The sequence below is a fragment of the Nipponia nippon genome, unplaced genomic scaffold (genome assembly GCF_047370975.1).
Source record: "Nipponia nippon isolate SJK-2023a ecotype South Korea unplaced genomic scaffold, ASM4737097v1 scaffold_19, whole genome shotgun sequence".
NCBI classification, from domain to species: Eukaryota; Metazoa; Chordata; class Aves; order Pelecaniformes; family Threskiornithidae; genus Nipponia; species Nipponia nippon.
Window position 1 is genome coordinate 587,825 of NW_028262335.1, and position 20,791 is coordinate 608,615.

General features: G+C 52.8%; 1 protein-coding gene across 1 annotated transcript in view; it reads right to left on the reverse strand.

Annotated features, from left to right (window-relative positions):
* Positions 1-7,762, reverse strand: part of EPHA8 (EPH receptor A8) — a 51,009-nt gene extending 43,247 nt beyond the window's left edge. Inside the window, exon 1 of the mRNA XM_087755794.1 lies at positions 7,593-7,762. Within this exon, the coding sequence (XP_087611920.1) occupies positions 7,593-7,713 (121 nt within the window). The 5' untranslated portion in view covers positions 7,714-7,762. The remainder of the gene's footprint in view (positions 1-7,592) is intronic.
* Positions 7,763-20,791: the final 13,029 nt, after the last annotated feature.

Here is a 20,791-nt window from a genome sequence, read left to right on the forward strand (position 1 = left end):
AACTTTCTGTATTTAATTTTATATCATTTTGTAATGCACCAGGAGCGGTAATGCCCATAAGGACTGCCCAGAGGGTCACCCCTTTTCAGTGTACCAGGAGCAGAAGACACTTTGATGTAGGAAGAAAGCTTGTTTGTTCAATCAGTGCTAACAAAAAGCTCCAGTTCAGGTTTTAAAAATAAAATGATCAACCTGATCCTTCCAGACCCTGCATGATATCAAGTAAGATAATGCACAGCGCAAGAGCATAACCTGTGGTAGGACTGAGGTGTCTTGAAATAATGTAAAAAATGAAACAAAACAAAACACCTTGAATAAAGTATTTCCAAAGCTAAAAACCTTGAAATTACAGGGCAGCATTTTTTCCCCAGAAAAAAAAAACACATCAAAAGCCAAACAACAAAAAAATGTTCCTTCTCGGAAATCTAGGTGAGAAAATAGAGATGTAAAATGCTCGTGTTTCCTACTCAGTTTGATGCTCGTGTGCAGTGGGACAGCCAGGGAGAATTCGGCATGCAGGCTTAGGCAATTCAAATTAAAGCACACACGCTACCCATCGCCGGGCAGGGGGTGATAGTACTGGTGTGCATCGCGGCACCGTGGCACATGCAGGTTTCAGTGAAAACAGTGCATGGTCAGCTGGACATAAATAACTGACTGGAAATGTTAAAGGACATGTGCTGTCCCAGGGCTCAAGGACAGGGTGTACGGGGCCAGACCTGAGGCTGAGAGCGAGGGGTGCGCACAGGTTTCCACACCCCCAGCCCAGGAGCTCGTGCCAGTGGGGAAGGAGCTATTTCGGGCTCAAGGGGCAGCTAGGCTTGTTGTAATTCAGGGCAGAAGGCAGAGGAGGAGGTGGGAAGGCTCTGGGGATGGGGGGGTGAAAAAGGTCACAGAAGCAAGAAATTCCATGGAAACATCCGATGTGAGCAGGGGAGGGAGCAGGACCGCAGTGAGGCTGGGGAGGGGACAGGCACTGGGGAGCACTGAGGGCAGCTGAAGGGTCCCTGCAGGCCCAGAGGAGACCTCTGTAGACCTGGTGTTCCCAGGTCTGGATTTGGCCATCTGGGAGTCATGCGAGTCCTTTCCATCACAATGTTCCCAGCCTAAGGGACGGCAAGATGACACGGACTCGTCCATCAGCAGAGAGGAGCCTGCACCTTGCACAGCCACCCCTTGGCATCTCATTTGGCTAAAGCCCTGTGAGACCGAATTCGTTCAACCCACACACTGTCAAAGGACAGCTTCTTGCATCCCTGACCAGTGTCCCCAAACCCAGACGCTCAAAGAACAGGTAATGTACCTGCACTTGGACCAGGACTTCCCACTTTCCGCCAAGCTTCAGTCCCAGGTTCAGGAACAGGCTGAATATCTCATGCCACCAGTAACACAATATCGTGACAGTCTTTTAAAAATATACAGGAGAGTTTTCTAACACAAAATACACCTATTCTGCTTGCAGTAAGCAAAACGTGTGGTACAGACTTGGGGAAATGGAAGCCCTTTCCAGAGGGGTTTGTAGCGGTGTTCTCACACCAGCCCTGACTCCCTCTTCTCTTTTCTCACATTCGTTAGGTATAGCAAAATAGACACAAATGTGTTTTCAGCTTTAGCCGCTGAAGTTTCTGGCTTCTGCTGCATTTTTCTGCTGTCGAAGCTCATGCCAGACAAGCCCCTAACGCCATCCCAGGTCCTTATCCCAGAGCATCTCAGCGCTTCCACTCCCCCCTCGTACACTGCATGCCAGCTCACTTGTCTCCTATCTGTTTTGGATATTGTAGATTTCCTGCCTGAAATTGGGATTCCCTGGTGTTGCTCCTAGCCGCTTCCCATGCCACCCACAGCGACTCAGGCGGACCTGTGCCTGGAGCAGAGCCTGTGAGTCCCTCAGCAGGACAAACCTTACAGCACCCCGAAAAAGACACCCTGCCCTCCTCACTGACTTCTGCATCCCACCAGTCCTGGGCAAAGATGTGAGTTTTATCCTCTCTGGAGGATTCACTAGGGAAATGTGGATTTTTGCAAATGTGCTCACTTATCTGGATTATCTGAAGGGGCTTTGGATGGCATTTTTTCAGGCTGTCAGATGCTTTTTCCCTAATTTCTCTCAGGACGTCTTTTGCTCTCACACCAGTTGGCCACCCTAAACCATGCTTAGCTGTTTGTACCCCAGTGACATTTTTAAAGCAAATTAATTTCTTTTAAAGGCAATTACTTTGCTCTCTTAAAAATAGCTTTCTAAAACAGAACATTTTCACAGACAAAAATACCAATACTAAAAACGTTTGAGGGGACAGGCTGAATATCTCATGCCACCAGTAATGAAATATCACAAGTCCTTAAAAACTGTATGGGAGGTACATAACACAAAAGGTATTTCATCTAAAGAAGGATCCAGTGACTTGTGCTCACCCTTGATGCTGGGATGGAGCTGGTCTATCCAGCTGCAGCCAGTGCTGTTGCCACTCACTTACATGGTTAAGGCATTTTAAATATGAGAAACTGGAGAGAGAGCAGAAGATACCACGGGCACAACCATGATACCAGGGCTGGAGGAAAAAAAATGTGAGAGAGGGGAACCCGCACAGCCCAATCTTCTTGTGCCCACGAGGGGTGCAAGGCACCCGGTTGCACTCAGCGTACTTTCATGGCAGAAAAATGCAGGCTCTTTAATCTAGCAAAAAAAGCCTAACAAGAACAAATGGCCGGAAGGTGAAGCCAGGCAAATTTGTATTAGGGAAAAGAGTGGTCTAGTTTTTTAAGGCTAAGGCTGATGAGCCATTGGAACGAATTATTAAAGGCAGGGATGGGTCTGCCTTTGCCGATGTCTTCAGATAAATGTTGAATACCTTTCTGGATGGTATCCCTGGGCCAAACGCAGTTCGTTAGGCTTTATTGGTGTGGCTGGACCTGATCCATAAAGGAGTTACATCCTTTATGCGGTTATTTATGACCGTAAGTACTGCACATCTACACGGGCAGGACATGGGGTTTTTTTTCTTTTTGAAGGAAATTTGACTGCATGATCCCGCCGCTCACTTTTGAACTACTAGGGCCGAAGGGGTTAATCGTTTCTCTGTGACAGAGGAATAATTTTGAGTGTTGGTCATGCAAACACACTGGGGTTAGGAGAATGAACTATCAAAAACTGTCAGGGTATGAATAGAGTTATCATATGAATGGATTTGCTCCTGGAGATAAAGGCAGCACCGAAGGCTGCCAGCAAGGCGAGCAGGGACATACGAAACACAGGACCCGACCGAAACAAAGAGTGGAGGTGTCAGGATGTCTTGATGAAACCAGCACTCCCCGCCGTCCTGCCCGCCGGGACCGCGTGCGCCGACCCCAGCAGGATGCATGGGACGAGCCGCTCTCCCTCCCTCCCTGGCTGAGCATCTTTTGGGGCTGGGGTTCATTGCTTTTTTTTTTTTTTTTCTTTTGAGTAAAATATTTTTCTAATCATTTTTCAGCAATCGAAAAAATAGGGAATTCCTTCATTCCTGTAGTAATTCATCAGGTTTTCAGTTGTACTTAAATTTGGATTCATCAGATCTATTTCCACCGTCACCAAAATGGGTGTCCATTTATTTTCACTCTAAATAAACCCCTCATGATATCAGGAAAAAAGAATTCAAGGTGAAGGAAAAAAAGCTAACAGAGTAGGTGCCTTTTGTGCGCCATTGTGTTATTTTTCTGCAAATTTTGGGGTTTGATTTTCTAGAAGTTTTATAAGCTATTAATACAAAAAGGATGGAAATGAAGATGAGACCAGAAACATATCCCTATGAGCCTACCTAAAATCATGCAAGTATTTGCTTTATATCAGCATTTTGGGAGCAATCAAAAAATTACACACCCCAAAAATGATTTTTTTTTTTTTTTTTTTGCAAATGTAGACCAAATCGACTCCCTGTTTTAAACTAATGCTTCTCATTCCCCCATTCCTCCATCACCAAAAGTCTGTATACCTAAAACCTCTTGTTTCCTATTTTTACGGAGGAACGCGGCATCCTCACAACCTTTTTACAACTGAAAAAGCTATTTCCTCTCCCTTTCAGAGCTTTGCTTCTTCCGCAGCCCCGACTTCGGCATTGCTGCAGAAGGAGTAGAAAAGTAGCGTTGAATAAATGCACAGATGAGTCTTTACCTCTTTTTCTGTTTGAGCAGGGGGGCAATTAATGAGATTACAATCGAGAGATTAGCAGGGGAGATTGCCACAAACCCTTCCGCTGGCCCCCATTTCCGCAGCGCAGCAAGCTGCTGGGTTTTCCCAAGGACCCTGGTGCTCTCCCGTGCCCCATCCCTGTTGCAGGGAGGAACAAAACGTCTCCATCACCAACCCCATGGTGCGGGGAAAAGGCAAGCATCCCTGTGTCATCAGCTCTGCATCCTCTCCGGCACGCTCCCTGTACATCACCCTATCCCTGTCACCCGCTGTTTGCCTCGGCCGTCCCTATGTGCCCTGAAATGCTGGGGGAGATGTCCCTGGGTCTCCCTTCCCTGCTGCACCGTGTTCCCCACCAAGGTAGCACCCAAGCTCACCCACAGACCATGGGGTCCGTGCTGTGATGGGGAGGAAGGTCACCCACCTCACGGACGGAGGGCTGAGCTGAGCCAGAGGCATCACCTGGGAGGGAGCAGACCCCAGCAGCAGCATTTGAAGTGCCATTTTCTGGCAGAAAATACAATTTTGTCACTCCCCCCGCCCAAGCCCCAAATGTGGTAATTTCTGCTCACTGATTTTCTTTCAATATGACAAAGATATTTCCTATTTTATTATTTAACTTCAATTCGTGGTGTCATATCAAATATCGGCTTTAATATTTTTGCCTATGCAACTCGGTGTGTAATAGTGTAAATATTTTAGTCTATCACACTATCTTCCTATTATTGAAAATAACTTTTCTGCCTCCCTGCTCTAAAGCAATTTAACAATTTCACACAAAATTTTTTCAGTGCTCCAAATGAAAATCTTCCACATCCTGCAAATTTTCACCCATCTAGAAAAAAAAAATCTGAGTTTTGGCTTTCAATGCATTTTGCAATGGCTGCCGCGCTGAAATGTGGAGATTTCGCATGGAATGGCGATTCCCTTTTTCTCCCATTTCCAGGGCACCCACTGCACGCAAGACTGAAAGGAATAAAAAATATAAGCTCAAAACTTCTTGGAACAAATCTTTCAGGAAACAGATAGGCACTGGGAGCTTTTGGAAGGGGAAGAAAATCAGACTGAAGCCATTTCTTCAGGTTAATACACGTCTTTATATACCAATTGCCTCCCAATACGCACACAGAGAGTGCAGCACATACCGGCCTTAAATTTGCTTTGCGGCTGTAATTTTCTACCCTGCAGCTCTTAAACAAGCATTGGATTTGCTGGGTAGCATGGCCAGAGATGCACGGCAAGAAGCAGACTGTGGCAGCAGGCAGAGGTCACGGTCAGCAGCACTGGGGCACCTTTGTGCACCACGGCTACACCCTCACACTGTGCCCTCACGTGCCACACGCTGTAAAAATGGGGTAGCAAAGCCCAGCACAATCGGCATGCAGGAGACACCAGGGCTGTGCTGCACTTTCCAACCTCTCTCCATGTTTCTAGTCCCATCCCCATGCCAGGGCACTCAACGACCGGCACTGCAACCGCCCTGGCACGGACGCTGCCACCAGCCCATCCCAGCACCCTGAGATGCCGGGTGTTGGCAGGAGCCTGCAGCCACATCCCCAGCTCCACTGCCCATATCACGGGGCCCAGCTGGCACTGAGCTGCCCCGTGCCACTGCAGAGCAGTGCCCTGGTACCCGTGGAAGCACGAGCATCCTCAGGGGCGGCAGAGAGAGCACTACCAGCTTTCTGCAGGGTCCCACACTTTGTCTTGATGCCACCCAGCACCTTCTGCCCAGTCTAACCCAGATGCAGCCTGCTTGGTCTTCCCCAGAGCCCGGCTCATCCCCAACCCCACACTTCCTCTAGACCAAGGCTGTTATTGAGACTAGCTTTGCTTTCCAAAAAGTCTTGTGGGAAACCCAGGTCTTTCCCAGCCAGGGACAGGCAGACCGCAGTCCAGGGCCTGGCTGTGCATACAGACACCATAAAACCCACCCCAGCAGCCAGCGATCTCCTCCACAGAGGAAAGCAAAGAGGTCCCAGCCTCTCTTGCCCATGCCCAAGGTTAGTCGAGTTCAGGCAGGGCTGCTTGGCTTTGCAGGGCTGCAGCGTCGAGAGCCCAGGGCAGTACGGGCAGCATCCTGCACTGCACTCTGCCCAGGGCTCAGGGCGCGGGGCAGCTGCTGCACCATGGAGTGAAGGGCAAGCAAGGGCTGGGGGTGTCGGGGTCCTGGGGTCCCATCCTGCACACACACAGCCTATCCCCCAGCCCAATTCATCCCCCCGCAAGGGCAGGAAAGCCAGTGAGGAAAGCAGCAGCAGGAGTGCCAGGAAGTGGACAGCTGGCAGAAAACATGGTTAGGACCCTCAGATAGCTAGAAATGGGTAATACAGGTGAGGAAGGTGGGTGGGAGGGGAGGCGCGGGTGGGTATTGGAAGATGGCAGTAGGCGCAAGGACCTGGCCTGGTGGGGTGCCGAAAAGTGCACGAGGCATTGCGGTGCCAGCCCATGGGCTTCAGTGTGCTGGAAGGATGGCAGGGATGCAGGGGCAGGAGAAGGGAGGGCTGCCACCGCCGTCACTGGGTAAGGACACCGGCACCAGGGCTCGCTGTAAAGGGCTGCACCGTGCTGGCCATGGATCTCAGGCGTAGCAGAAGGGAGGAAGGATGCTGCTGCCGGTGCCAAGGACACGCTCAGGAGTGGGAACGGCAGATCTCTGGGTGATGAAGATCAGCAGACCTGGGAGGCAGTCATGCTGCCACTGCCAGTGTGGAAGGAGGCAGGCGAGCAAGTGGGTGGTAGGCAACGGGAGCAGCGCTGCTGAAGCCAAGGGGGGCCCGAGACGCCAGAGCAAGGTTGAACTGCCGACAAGGGCCGGGGATGAGTGCAGCTGGCAGCACAGTAGAGCGGCTGGGCAGAGGGAGCAGGCCTGATGTGGCTGACACCGAGATATTGGGAGAGGGTCCCTGGCTGCATCCCCGCTTTCCACTTCAGAAGTTTCCAGCCCTTTCCCTCGCGACAAGTTTCCCACCTGAGTGCCAGCTCCCCACATCCTCTGCATGCCTTCCCATGCCCACCCGCTTGCTCCATCACAGCCCATGCTGCCCAGCCAGCAAGCACGGCCCCACGCTGCCGCCAGCTTTGGTGATGGGGATCTCCATGGTTGAGCTGATGCCTGTGTCCCTGTCCCCTCTGCAGCCACCCCTGCACGCTGCAGCAGAGCCCTTGCAGGGGAGGCCAGGCAGAGCCAGCAGGCATTGCTGCAGAAATCAAGTCCTCCTGCCCAGTTCTGAAGTTTAGCCTCTGGTGCAAAAGCTCCAGGATCAGCAAAGTCAGGCAGGAACCTGGAGCTGTGCTCCCCTGGGAGGAGGGAGAAGCTAAGACCGGCAGACCGAGGAAGCCCATGTGGACGCATCCAAACAACCACAGCAATCCTGCAGGTCCCCCCAACACTACCCCGTCACGCCAGGGCCACCCCGGTTCCTACCTTCACTGGTGGTGGCAGAGAGGCAGGCAGCCAAAGCGATGATGATGGAGAGTGAGGATGTCAGATCCCCCTGTGCGCATGCCATGGTGCGGTGGGGCCACCAGGCACGGGACAGGGCCATCTCGGTCGTCCCAGCACCTCTGCGAGCGAGCGCCGGGAGCTACGGCACACGCCGGCTAATGCAAAGGCACTTTGCGCACATTGCTCGCATCCACACAGGCGAGCGGCTCGGCAGGGAGGGAGCAGCCTGCCTGTCACCGCTCGCAAGCCAATGGGGTGGGTGGGCTCTGCAGCGAGCCCCCCTTCCCGCACCACACGCGCACACTGTACCCAGCCCGAGCATCCGGACGGCAGGCTCCCGCTCCCCCCTGCCATCCATCCTCCCTCCCTCACGATGCTCGAGCAGCCCCCACCGCTTCCCGTGCTCCCTATCCCTCTTTGCTGGTCTCGTTCAGCTGCTGCGAAAGCCAAACTTGCAGCCCAAGCTGTGGTCCAGTGGAGAGCTCCATGCTCAGTCAGGGTCAGGCATGAAGGGGACAGGGTTGCCCTTCAGTCCCAGTGTGCACAGAGAGGAAAACCCCTTGCACATGCTCCCCTTGCATGTCTGGGGCCAGGGAAGACAGGCAGAACCCCCTACATTGATGCTTTTCATGACACATCGTCCTCGGATAGACACTCTCCAGTCGCCCTTGAGCTGGGGCAGCAGGAGCAGGGGACAACACAGCCAGGTCTCACAACACCCAGCCTGTTTATGGCCACATTGGTCACCTGAGGCAGGGCCAGCCCCTTCAAAAGCAGAGTTCGGGAGGGCACAGCGGTCATCCCAGGGTGGGCAAGGCCAGGTGCTGCTCAAGGGGGCCCTGTGACGGGGGTCTGGGCTGCCTCGGGAGCACTGACCATCCTCCCCACGGCCCTGCCGAGGAAGCCTCTGCATCCCTCTCACTTGGAGCTGCCTGAATTGCAGAGCTGGGTGAGTACCTTGCTCAGCATTAAACACTCCGCATCTGTCAACAGACCCCCTACAGCGGCCGCGACTGTTTCCCCATCTAAATGCTGAACGATCACTAATACCTGTCCATGGTAACCACAGATGCTGACTCCCACCTATGCCACGTGCAGTGGGGTTATTCGCTCTTCCATGCACTCATGGCCAGGGAATCGATGTGTGACTGCAGCCCTCCCCTACCCCCAGCAACTCACCCCAGGAAAAGGCACAAGAGGGAGGACAGGCATCTTGACTGTCGGGCCATCCCTTGGATAAAGCTCACCCCAGACTTGCTCAGTGGGCTCGGGGTGGGGAGGGGGAGTGTCACACACCCTCCATCCCACCCTGGTTCCCAGCATGTTCCCTGGAGATGCTGGACCCCGTGCCTGGGCACACCATGGCACCGCCAGCAGCTTCCTACATGCTAGGGCAAGAGGGGCTCCCTGTCCGTCTCGCAGCACGTGGTGGCAACAATTCCCCATTCAGAGCGGATAAGGATTCTGGCTGCAAGGACATGTCTGCACCACTCATCACCAGGACCTGGGAACAGCCCGGGGTGTCAGGTCCCTCCAGGTTTTTTGCTCTGCCTGCCTGGGAAGACGGCCATCCGGAGACAGCGCTGGAGAGATCCTGTCATCAGCAGTATCACGGGATGGGCTTGCAGAGCAGCTCAGGCAGGGGTACAGCCGTAGCTCAGGGAGTACTCCAGCAGTTCCCAAGACAGCTGGAAAAGGCTGAGCAGTGTTGTCAGGCTGGGGGTGCAGCTAAGCAGCAGCCTTTGCAATGGGCCTTGGAGCAAAGGGGTCAGTGCTGATGGTTTCCTGAAGAGCACCAAGCCACCAGGAAGCCCCAGAGCTGATGGTTGCACCCCTGCAGCTGGTGGGAGAGCAATTGCATTGCTACCCCAGCCCAGCAATCTCCTTGTGCTGAAAGGGCTTGTCACAGCTTAGTGCTGGATGCCTCAACTCTTTGTCACCCAGGGCCCAAGCAGAGCCAGGCATGCCAGAGGGACACCATCCACACTGCCACCATCTCAGTCCCAAGCTCTGGAAATGAACCTCTGGGGAAGAAGAAGCCGGCTTTGGACTTGCAGTACTGAGTGATGCCCACTCCCAGTGTGATGCTCTAACTCAGGGGGTTAACCCTGCAGACCTCCAACACAACTCAGGCACCTACACCGGCTCTCCAGTCCCCTGGTGCCATCCCAGCACCACGTGTCCCAGGAATGTGGGTCCTCCAGGTCTTGCAGAGGTGCCCAGGGCTGCCAGATATTGCACCTCCCCACAGCTTTTGCTTTGCCATGACCCAGGATCCTAAGCTGTGGTGATTGGGCACTGTTACAGAGCGTAAAGCAGCTTTGTGGGAGACGGGACACAGTGACTCCAGAATAGTGTGCCCCAAATACCTCCCAGGGAATAGGAGGCCTCTCCGATACACTGTCAGCTTTGGGGAGAGAGGATGACATATACTGGGGTGCCTGCATGCAGTGGTGGTTGCAGCAGGGTGCTGAGCCTTGGTGGAAGACTGTGCTGGCTCAGTGTGAACTGCATAGCGTAAGGTAGTGCATGCACGCTGAGCACCAAAGCAGTGTGGGGGTAGGGGCAGGCATCCTGGTTTCACTGGACACTTGGTTTTGCGGTCAGGATGTGCCTCGTGTGCATAATTAGTGCATGTGCCTGGAGGCTGGGCACTGTCAGGAGTGTGCGAGCTGGTACAGGATGCAAACACATGTGCCAAGAGCCTGGGATGCTCCTGTCTGGAAATGCAGACCCTTTCCATACCAGGATCCACATGCAGCTGTGGACGCAGTCACAAGGCATCCCAGGAACCCCAAACAGCCCAGGGACCAGACACATGGAAGGCATCACGCCAGGATCCCCAGCCCTTCTCCCCACCTGCATCCCTCCCCAGGCTCCCAGTCACCTCTCCCTGGCCTGAGCTGGATGGGGCATGATGCCTGCCCGCCAGCTGCATCCCCCATCTCACTGCGTGCTGCTGCCTCCGCTCCTCGGTGAGTCTCTTGCCATTGCCACGTTCCTCAGACGTGGTCCCGCACCTGACTGTCACGGAGATGGGGAGGATATTTATAGATGCTGTGGAGAGAGGAAAGCACAGCTCAGATAGGGAGGATCAGTGAAGGAGGGGAGCCAAGCCTGGCTATACCCCTTTTAGCACGACCCAGGTATTTACCAGGGAGATCACAGCCTCCTCGCTAACTCAGCAGCTCAGACCTGAGTGGCTGCTGCCCTTTCCACCCAGCTGTGCAGCCAGGGATTGCCCATCACAGCCCTGCAAGAGCGAGTCTGTGTCTGGGCTAGCGGGGAGGGCAGCCCTGCCTGCAGTGTCCCTGCTCCTCCTGGGTCAGGAAAGCAACGTCCAGGCACTTCTGCTCTCCTGTAGCATTTGCAGGGCCAGGCGCCTCTGGGTCAAGGCTGGTGCAGGCAGCATGGGTGGCAGAGTCATTAAGGGAATGGCACCATCTCCAGGACCGGTGTCACTCTGTGTTGGACCACCAGACGACCCAGGACCCTCCCTCCCACCCCCGCAGAGACGGGGATGCTCAGGGCAGGAGGCAGAGCCATTCTGCAGGTCTCACTAACCCCTGACGCCTGTCCATCTGTCTGTCCCCTACAGTATATTCCTTTCCCAGGAAGAGGAGTGCGAAGAGATGGTGCGTGGGTGCTCTCTCCCAAGCCCAATGTGCATCCCTGTCCCACTCATAAGGTGTCTGTGGGAGAAGAAGGAGGACGATGAACTGAGTGGGTCCCCAAGCACAGGCAGTGCTGTGCAGAGATCTGGGAGCCACCTGGCAAAGCTGTGTGCCACAGTGGGTGGGGGGACAGGAGTCGCGGGTGGCTTTCCCCACACAAATGGCCATGCCCCCTCCATCTCTTGCACAGGCAACAGCCCTGAATCTGAGGACCTTTTAAAGCTGGGATTGATTAAACAAGTTGGGGTCTTACCTTCCCCCCCGCCCCAACCCCTCTGCCCTGGCCTCCCCCGGAAAGGGAGGTGTTGGACCCATGCAGGTGGTACCTCCCTCCTCTGCACTTTCACATGGCTGTGGCATCCACCAGTAAAACTTGCATTTGGTGCCCCTGCCTGAGCTCTTAGCAGCAATTCCCAGTGAACTTCAGTGTACCCCATATAATGGTGCATGTGAGAAGACCTTTAAACTGGCATCTACTATACAAACATGTTGACGTTATCTACATCAATATAACAATTCATCTGGAGCAATACCCATGCTACATCAGTGTCACTGTAAGTCCTCGTGCTGTATCGAGGCCGGGACAGATTGCTTGGCAGCAAGGTCGAGCATCACAGGGACTGCGTCTCGCCTCCTCCCTGCCTCCTGGGGCAGCCTGCACGGGGCTCTTTTCCCTCTCCAGTCCCCGGGGGTTTTCCCTTTCCTAACGTGTTGGGCCTCTTTTTCAGGAAGGTGCCTGCCCTGAGGAGCGGCAGGGTGGTGCCTTCCCTGCTTGCCCCAACACTCCCTTGGGGCTCCCCCATATCCCCATCACCACCTGGCCATCGAGCCAGCATCTTTCACGAGATGCCATGGCCAAGCATCCCACTGGGCGCCTCACCACAGCCAGGCAGAGGGTGCTGCTTCTCTCCTCGTACTGCAGGCGGGTGCCTGGTTTCTTCCATTAACGCCAGCAGAGAGGGTCAGCCCTTGGCATCAGTCACGATGAGGTATGACTGTGGGAGGCCCTCGGCCAGCTGAGCAATCAGTGCCCAATTAATTCAGGTCAAGGCTGGGGAGGCCTAGCATGCCTTTCTTCCTTGTCATTATCAGAAATGCTGTGTATTAATATCCTTTATATTAAAAAAAATAATCTTATCATAATTTTTCCTCGTTGAAGGAGATGGTTTGGAATTAGAATTGAGACAAACACAAGCCAGGAGCACCGGCTGCAGAAGGGGAGAGTTTAAGAAAGGCCTTTTGGTAATATCCATCGTTCCCTTATCAGTGAGGATATTAAACGTATTGAAATGCTAAGCAGCTCTTTAATGGCTGTCTCTGATTTTCATTAAACAAGCAGGGGATGAGCAGGAGGGAAGGGGATGCAGCACTGTTCTCGCTCTAAGAAATTCTGATTGCTGGATATTAACGGCATTAATGTTCTTTTATCCAAGAGCACCAGGGTTGTGCTTGCCTTCTTGCCTATTTTCTGTCTTGCTGAAGTGGAACTAAGTCCTTGCTCCCTAAGGTGGGTGCACGGTTGCTACAAAGCTGTTAGGGACCAGGGCTGTATAGACATGCAAAGCAGAGGCCTCTCAGGGAACATTTTTTTGGTACCGGCATCTCCAAGCCCCTCCAGGTCCATGCTGCCCAATAAGGAGATATATGCTCATGCCTTGACAGGGCAGCCTGGTCCTGAGAAGAGGGGATGGGCAGTCAGAAGTTTAGCCCAAGTGAAATTGCTGCAATACCCCCAGGCCCAGGCTGGAAGCATCACCTGCAAGCCCAGCAATAGCGCAGCCCTTATCCTGAAGGATGGCGAGGCATGGGCTACCCCTTTGAAATGGGTACGGCAGTAAGTCCTGGCGATCCCCAGGCATCTCCAAGCACAGAGAAAAATGCATCTGTGCCCTGTCTGAAGGGAGGTCTGGGGAACATCTCTGCCCCCCTCTGCATCCAGTTCTGTAATGACCTCAGGGACCATCCCTCAGCTTCCCAAATGGGGACATTGCTATGGGGAGCATTGGAGGAAAGCCATCATAGCAGATAGTGCCACAGCATGAGCACACAGCAGAGCTGGGGCCACACAGGGTCTACGGCAGGGGCTTTGGGGTGCTCTGCAGAGGGTCTCAAGCCTGGCCGCAGTGCTGGCAGGGCCAGCTGAACACTTGCAGGAGCTTCAACCCACACTCACAGCTCTGACTCCCAGACAAGGCTGTGACAGCTTCTTGATCTCTCTGTAGACAGTCCAAGAAATGATGCTTTGCTGGCTGAAGAAGCAGAGATGCAACACAGTCAAGTCCAAGCACTTCAAAGACACATCAGGAAACAAAACCCATGAATCAGGTGCTAAAATGGCATGAGAGCCACAAATATACCTTGTTGCTCTTAATAGCTCTCCTTTGCCTTCCAGTTTCTAACCTCGGCATGCACGTGGCTCCACTCTGCACGGTCAGAGGCCAAAGGCTTTGCTGTTATAATCATATGCCTCCAGGAGCCAGGGCTTGAAAGCATCTGAAAATAATACAAGGCTGCCCATGATATTGTAAGAGTCAGCAACTGTGGAGGAAGGCAGTGGGCCGGCCGGCTGAAGTCCCCTCTCCCCATCCAATACACATGCATTTGGAAAAGAAAGGGACATGGGGACAGTCCTGGTGCTCTCCTGGGAAAGACTGGTACAAACAAACAGAAATTAGCTGGAGCTAATAAAACAGGGGCCGCCACTAGCCCAGGCAGCGCTGCGTGTATTTAATCCCAGTCTCCAGAGCACAGCAGCTCTGATATTGCCGGAGGGAATGGCTTTGTGGGCTAAGCAGGTGGTTTGAAATGCTTAGACTTCGGGAAAACACAGGGTCCCTGCAGGATAGCTGAGCCTGCAACCCAGTTCACTACCCCTCTGCTGCACAGGACCCTGGCATCATCCTGCTCTGGGACACCCCTTGCATTTCTTGAACCCAGCTTGTGCTTCTTTCCTCCCAATTTATTCCACACCTTTTTCTTCACTCCCCTCTGTCCCTGCTCTTCCCTTTCTTGTGCATAGCTTGTTCTCTCCTGTCTCCAGGGCTTTATCCCACATGGACAGATGAACTGCTTTGTGTCTTGCCAGATGGTGGTGGCACCTCAGTCCCCATTCCCTGCCACCCACCACCGCCTCCTCTGCTTGCACAGCCGGTCACCGCTTTTCTCCCTGATACCAGCTTCATCTTTACCCTGCCATCAGGGTTCTCCAGTAGCAATGAGTCGAGTGCTGTCAAAGGCACTCAAAACCCCCGTTAGTTGTGCTATGGGATACAAATCCTCCATAAGATCAAAGGGGGCACTTCCATGGGTTTCTTTTTGGGGTTCCTGGACCAAAAACCAAGCCTGTCTCTGGACACTGGCAATGAGATGGAAAGCAAAGCAGAACAACCCACACCAGGCACCTCCAGGTCCTGCAGCCTCCCTTGGAAGCACGTTACAGCAAGTCTTAACACCCTCTGGCATCCCCAGCCTCTGCCATCCCAAGCAAAAGATCTCTGCTTGGCCCCAAACCCCAGTGCTGTTGGCATAGCCACAAGACAGGCAGAAAAGACCTCCAGCCTCATCCCAGGCATCCTTTGCACTGCCGACAAAACACACTGATAGCTGCCTAAACTGCCGGCTTTATTTCAAGAGCTTTGTTTCTGCTGGAAGTGGAAATCTCAGAGAGACTTAATTATAGAGCTGAGCAGACACAGGCGTAATCCTTTTGAAAGCTTACAATGAGACACTCTCCAAAATTAATTTTGACGCTGCAAAAATAACCAAACAAAGCTCCATTTAAAATGGGATGAGTGATCGGGGAACAATAGTGAAACAAATGGGAACACCCACAGCCACTTCAGAGCTCAGCCAGGGTTGCCCCTTTGCAGAGAAGGGCACCGGTTGGGCACGAGATGCCAGCACATCGGCTCCCTGCCAGCAGTACCTGGGTCCTGCTTGCCTGGGCTATGCTTTCACAGAGCTGGGCTCTGCCTTTATCATTTCTCACCTTAGGAAATTTGGGAACAGGCCACCAGTGTGCAAAGGTGGGGCTGGCAATGGCAAAGGACAGTGCCAAGCCAAGATCTTCTCTTCCAGTTTGGGTTGCACATCCCAGGATCCCCAGCTGCAGTTTCAGGTTTAATATTTACTCTTTCTGATTATGAAGTCCAGCTGTATCAGGGACCTTGCCACCAGCTGGGACTATTTATTACCCAGCATAAGTCCCTGTGTGTGCAGTTTGGAGCCCGCCTCCTGCCCAGGAGCTGTGTTCCTTCGTGTGGGATGTTGGATATAGGACTATTTAGGAAGAACTGGAGCTACCCACCCAGCCCTGGCTATTATACAAAGTTATAAATAACTTGGTTACCTTGGGTAACCTTGTAGAATTGCAGCCTAATTTCTTCAAACATTCACCTCTCTACCTTATTTCACTGCGATTTAACTCCCTGTGGGGTGTGAGGGGTCAGTGAAAAGCCCTTAATTAGTTCAAGGGTCAGCAGAAGATGAACAAACAAATTGAAATTTTGTAAAGAGCGTGTATTTAATTAATACTGTCTCAGGAACTAATTAACAGATTCACTTGGAAATTGTCAGGAATATAATCTATGTTTCAAGGGTAGGTGGTGAAGGGTCAGGGAGGACAGGCTGTGTGATTCACGTGGAGAGAAGGACTCAGATCTGGGAATCAGATGTCAACAAAACCCAGCCCTTGGCTGGGAGCTGAGGCATCGCTGCAGGAAGGACGACGTGTGACCACGCTGTTGCTGCAGCTGGAGGCAGCGGAGAAGCCACATCTCTCTTCCAGAGCCTTGCTTGCTCAGGGTCAGCAGGAGGCTCTTTGCCGCTCCCAAAGGTCACTGCAAGCAAGTCCAAGCTGCACAGAGGAGCAAGGAGCCTTTTAACGCAGTTGCTGTGCTTTAGAGAAGCCAAGGCTGGCAGCATACAGCATCACCGAGCGGCTCTGGCTGCCAACCCACAGCCTCTTTACAGCTAAACCAGGCACAATGCTGCTGTGTCATCTCACGGCTCTGGGTTTAGATCTCAACTTTGCCCCTGGGTAGTCTTCAAGGGCTTGAACAAAATGTGTTATGCTGCTGCCTGCTCATCTGAAGACAGTGGCATCAGCAGGCAGGTCAGGAGCAAGAGGTCACATTGCCAGATTCTGGCATCACTTTTCCCCATACCATGTTTGTAAACATCATGAGATTTACCTAGCCCCCGGCATGGGTGACGTTTATTTGCCCTCTGGTTTGGGGAATTTGGGCTAAATTGAAGTCAAGCAGCTTCAGAAGGGAGCTTCATCAAACCCCAGATTTTACAGGGCCTGAGACAAGTGCCCAGGAATTGGCAGGACAGCCACCCAACAGTCATCTTCCTCTTGCTCTGACTGACAGCAAGCTGTCTCTAATTTTTAAATATATATAGTTTTTCCCATTCTGTCTTTGGAAACACTCTCTCCATAAGGCAAAATAAAAAGAGCCCCAAGTGGAGCTGATTTAATCACTCCAGCTTCCCCATGGGTTGTTCTCTCCAGTACCCCATCCTGAAGACATTGCAGCAAAGCTCCTCACCCATTGCTAGCAGCCCCCGCATGGGCCCTGTTGTGTTGTCTGAGGTCCCATGGGGCACTAGGCACTGGCAAGAGACCATCCAAGGCTTTGGTCTGCCTGCAAGGCAAGACACTGTCTCCTGCTTGGGCATCTCAGCCCACCAAGGCACCATACCTAGGACCATATCTTCTTTCCAAGCTATCTTTAGACATACTTCTCAACAAGCTAATAATTTTCCTTTGTAACAGTGTGGCCGGGATCTGGAGGTGCCCTAAGGGAGTACTTACTTAGGCAATAGGCTCCCTTTGAAAGCAGCTCTTGCTGCCGCCTTCTGCTTCTTCAGCAACTGAAGCCAGTTGCACTTGTCCTGACCATCCTATGCCCTGAGGGTCTCTCATCCCAATCTAGCCACTGAAAGCTTTGCGGTAAACTCCATGCCCCTTTTTCCTCTCATCTGGCCACACAGGACACCCCATAACGTCTTCCACTCCTTTTGTCCTCCAGTTACAGCACTTGGGTCTTGGGACACTTGAGTGGGTGATGATGGTAGCAGAAATAGGTTCTTATCTGGTCAGTGGCCCACTCAGGTGACGTCCACATGTCGCAGAGAGAAGTCTCTTCACCACTGTCAGAGGTGGCTCCTTTTGCAGAGATACTTTCCGGCTTGCTCTCAAATCAAATATATGTATTCAAAGTAAAGCAAGTTGCCTTGGCCTGAAGATTTAGAGTCGATTTGCCTTCTGCTGCAGCACTGTTCTTCGCTCCTTTGAAGAAATCATCTGAGGTAATAGCATGGTCACCTTCTTCTTTATCCTTCCTGTGCATCTGCTGGTGCTTGCAGACTCCTGCATTTGCTGCCTCTCCCCAATACACAGGGCATATAAGCTTTCACTGCTTATCACAGTACATGCAGCATCCAGGTGCTGGGCTGGCTTCATTCTTCCTTTCAGATCTGCTCTCATCTCTGCCATGGGTCACTCTGGTGGTGTCAAGTGTTTTCAACCGTGTCTATGAAGGCTACGTGCTACTCACCCTTCAAAGTTGTCGCTCTGGACAGGGTGACTTCTGCTGCCTGGCAAATTCTAATTGCACTGCCTGGAGTTAGCTCTGCAACCAGACCTCCCTCGCTGTCTCTGTCTCTCTCTCAGTTGCCTGTTCTCCAGCTGCAGATCAGTCACTAGCTCTTCTGAAATTTCACTTTCTTTCAGTCCTCTCTGATTAAACCATGTCTTTTATATGTTCCGGGTTTTTCCACAGTGTTCCCACATGCCTCAGGTTTCTGTGCCACACTTCCATAATTAGCTTCTTTGGCCTGAGTCAACTGAAAGCTACCAGAGAAATCAGATGCTTCAAAACCAACCAGTGTCAAAAATAAGGCGACTGCCTTGACACCTTCCTTTTTACTGCAACCTGTTGCTTACAGTGGCAGTGTGAAAAGCTGCTTGAAGCTCCTTCACCGTGCTCTAGCATCCTCTCGTGGACCAGGCTGCACCTGAGCAGCTGTAGCAGCAGGGCAAGAGGAGAAACGCTGCTGTTACACAGCAGCACAAGCAACCAGCAGACTCACCTGTGGTATGGGACAGAAGTACCACACCTCCCTCTTCCCAAGAGGATTAAACCACCTTTTGCCTCACCAGATTGTGCCCCAGCCTTTGGCAGGAGATGTTTCTCCCAGGGGCACCTCTTGGTCAACGTTTGCACGTGCAGATGTGGGCCCTGAGTACAGAGCCTCTTGCAGCAGATCAACCTCCCACAGGGCTTGGAAAGACAAATTTTGTCCCAGTGAGGTCAGGCATGGAGACCAAACTCAGAAGATGGCTCTGGAGTTAGGATCATACTTGAGAGGCGCACCCCAACCTTAGAGAGAGTGGAAATTTTGGCTCCCCAGCTTTTCCCAAGTTCAAGACGACTCCAGTCTGTCTCAGCATTATATCAGGTGGGAAGGTGGATTATACCAACCAAGCTGGTATTGTGGTGCCAAAATCCCACTAAAGACATTGCCTACATGGCTGAGGTGCTTTGAAGTGAAGCATAACAGGCTCTAACCAGCCAAGTAAAAGTTATATCTCCCTGCCTGTTTGGGATGCTCAGGCTTTAATGGCAGAGATCCCTATAACATGATCCAGCCTGGGGATTTCCAGACTGTTTTTCCCCTCTACTGTGTTGGGTTTGCATGGCAAGGTTTTGGTAGTGGGGGGCTACAGCTGAGAGAGGCTGCCAGAAGATTCCCCTATGTCCAACAGAGCCAATGCCAGCCACCTCCAAGACAGACCCACTGCTGGCCAAAGCTGAGCCCATCAGCGATGGTGGTAGCACCTCTGGGATAACGTATTTAAGAACAAGGGGAAAAAACCTGTACAACAGCAACTGCAGCTGAAGAGAGAAGTGGGAATATGTGAGAGGAACAACCCTGCAGACACCCAGGTCAGTGCAGAAGGAGGGCAGGAGGTGCTCCAGGGGCCAGAGCAGAGATTCCCCTGCAGCCCATGGTGCAGACCACGGTGAGGCAGGCTGTGCCCTGCAGCCTATGGAGGTCTGTGGTGGAGCAGAGATCCACCTGCAGCCCGTGGAGGACCCCACGCCGGAGCAGGGGGATGCCCGAAGGAGGCTGTGACCCCATGGGAAGCCTGTGCCGGAGCCGGCTCCTGGCAGGAGCTGTGGCCCTGTGGAGAGGAGCCCAGGCTGGAGCAGGTTTGCTGGCAGGACTGGCGACCCTGCAGGGGACCCACGCTGGAGCAGTCTGCTCCTGAAGGACTGCACCCGCGGGAGGGACCCACGCTGGGGCAGTTGGTGAAGAACTGCAGCCCTTGGAAGGACCCACGATGGAGCAGTTCATGGAGGACTGTCTGCCCTGGGAGGGACCCACACTGGAGCAGGGGCAGAGTGTGAGGAGTCCTGCCCTGGGGAGGAAGGAGCGGCAGAGACAGCGTGGGATGAACTGACCACAACCCCCATTCCCCATCCCCCTGCGCTGCTGGCGAGGAGGAGGAGGCAGAGAAATTGGGAGTGAAGCTGAGCCTGGGAAGAAGGGAGGAGGGGGGGGAAGGGGTTTTAAGATTCAGTTTTTATTTCTCATTATCCTACTCCAATTTGATTGGTAATAAATCACATTAATTTTCCCCAGGTTGAGTCTGTTTTGCCTGTGACGGTAATTGCTGAGTGATCTCCCTGTCCTTATCTCGACCTAGGAGCCTTTTGTTATATTTCCTCTCCCCTGCCCGGCTGAGGAGGGCAGTGACAGAGTGGCTTTGGTGGCACCTGGCATTCAGCCAGGGCCAACCCACCACATCTATCCAGAAGAAAATGCTGCTGCTCCAGACTATTAAATAAAGGGATTGAAGATCTAAGTGCACCATAGATGAGAGAACAGGACAGAGAGGACAGGACTGCTTTTGCACAGCAGATGGAGATCTAGGTCCTGTTCTCTCCTTTGCTTACAGGTTTACACCCCAAGTCTTGCCTTGCCTTAAAGCCCAGCCAGGCAGATGTCCTGGCCAGGCTACCATCTCTCAAGTTCTTCCACATGCACATTAAATGAAATGCCCCTGTCCCACCCTTTGGGCAAGGTCTGACCCATGGGGCTGAAAAATCATCTTATATGCTCCCAAAGACTTTGCAAGTACTTTATATGCAGCAGAAGAGAGGGGCTGAGGACAGCAGACGTCCTAAAGCCTGGGCTCCAGCCTGGCACAGGGGGAATTGCACCAGGGTCTCCCATGCAGGGAGAACCTCCTGAATGGCTGATAGGAGACAGGTCCTAAACCTACAGCAGGAACATTTCTCCTGTCTAAATCATTTAGTGAACGTGGATAAGACATACACATCATCAAGGAAAAGGCTCAGAAATCAATGGGTGAAGTCAAGGACTGGGCCAGGAACAATCTGCATGGGCCTGATGGATCCACTGTTCACATCTCCTTCCCTCCGGCAGAGCTGATGCCAGCACCCCCCACCCTCCCCGTTGTCGTCTTCC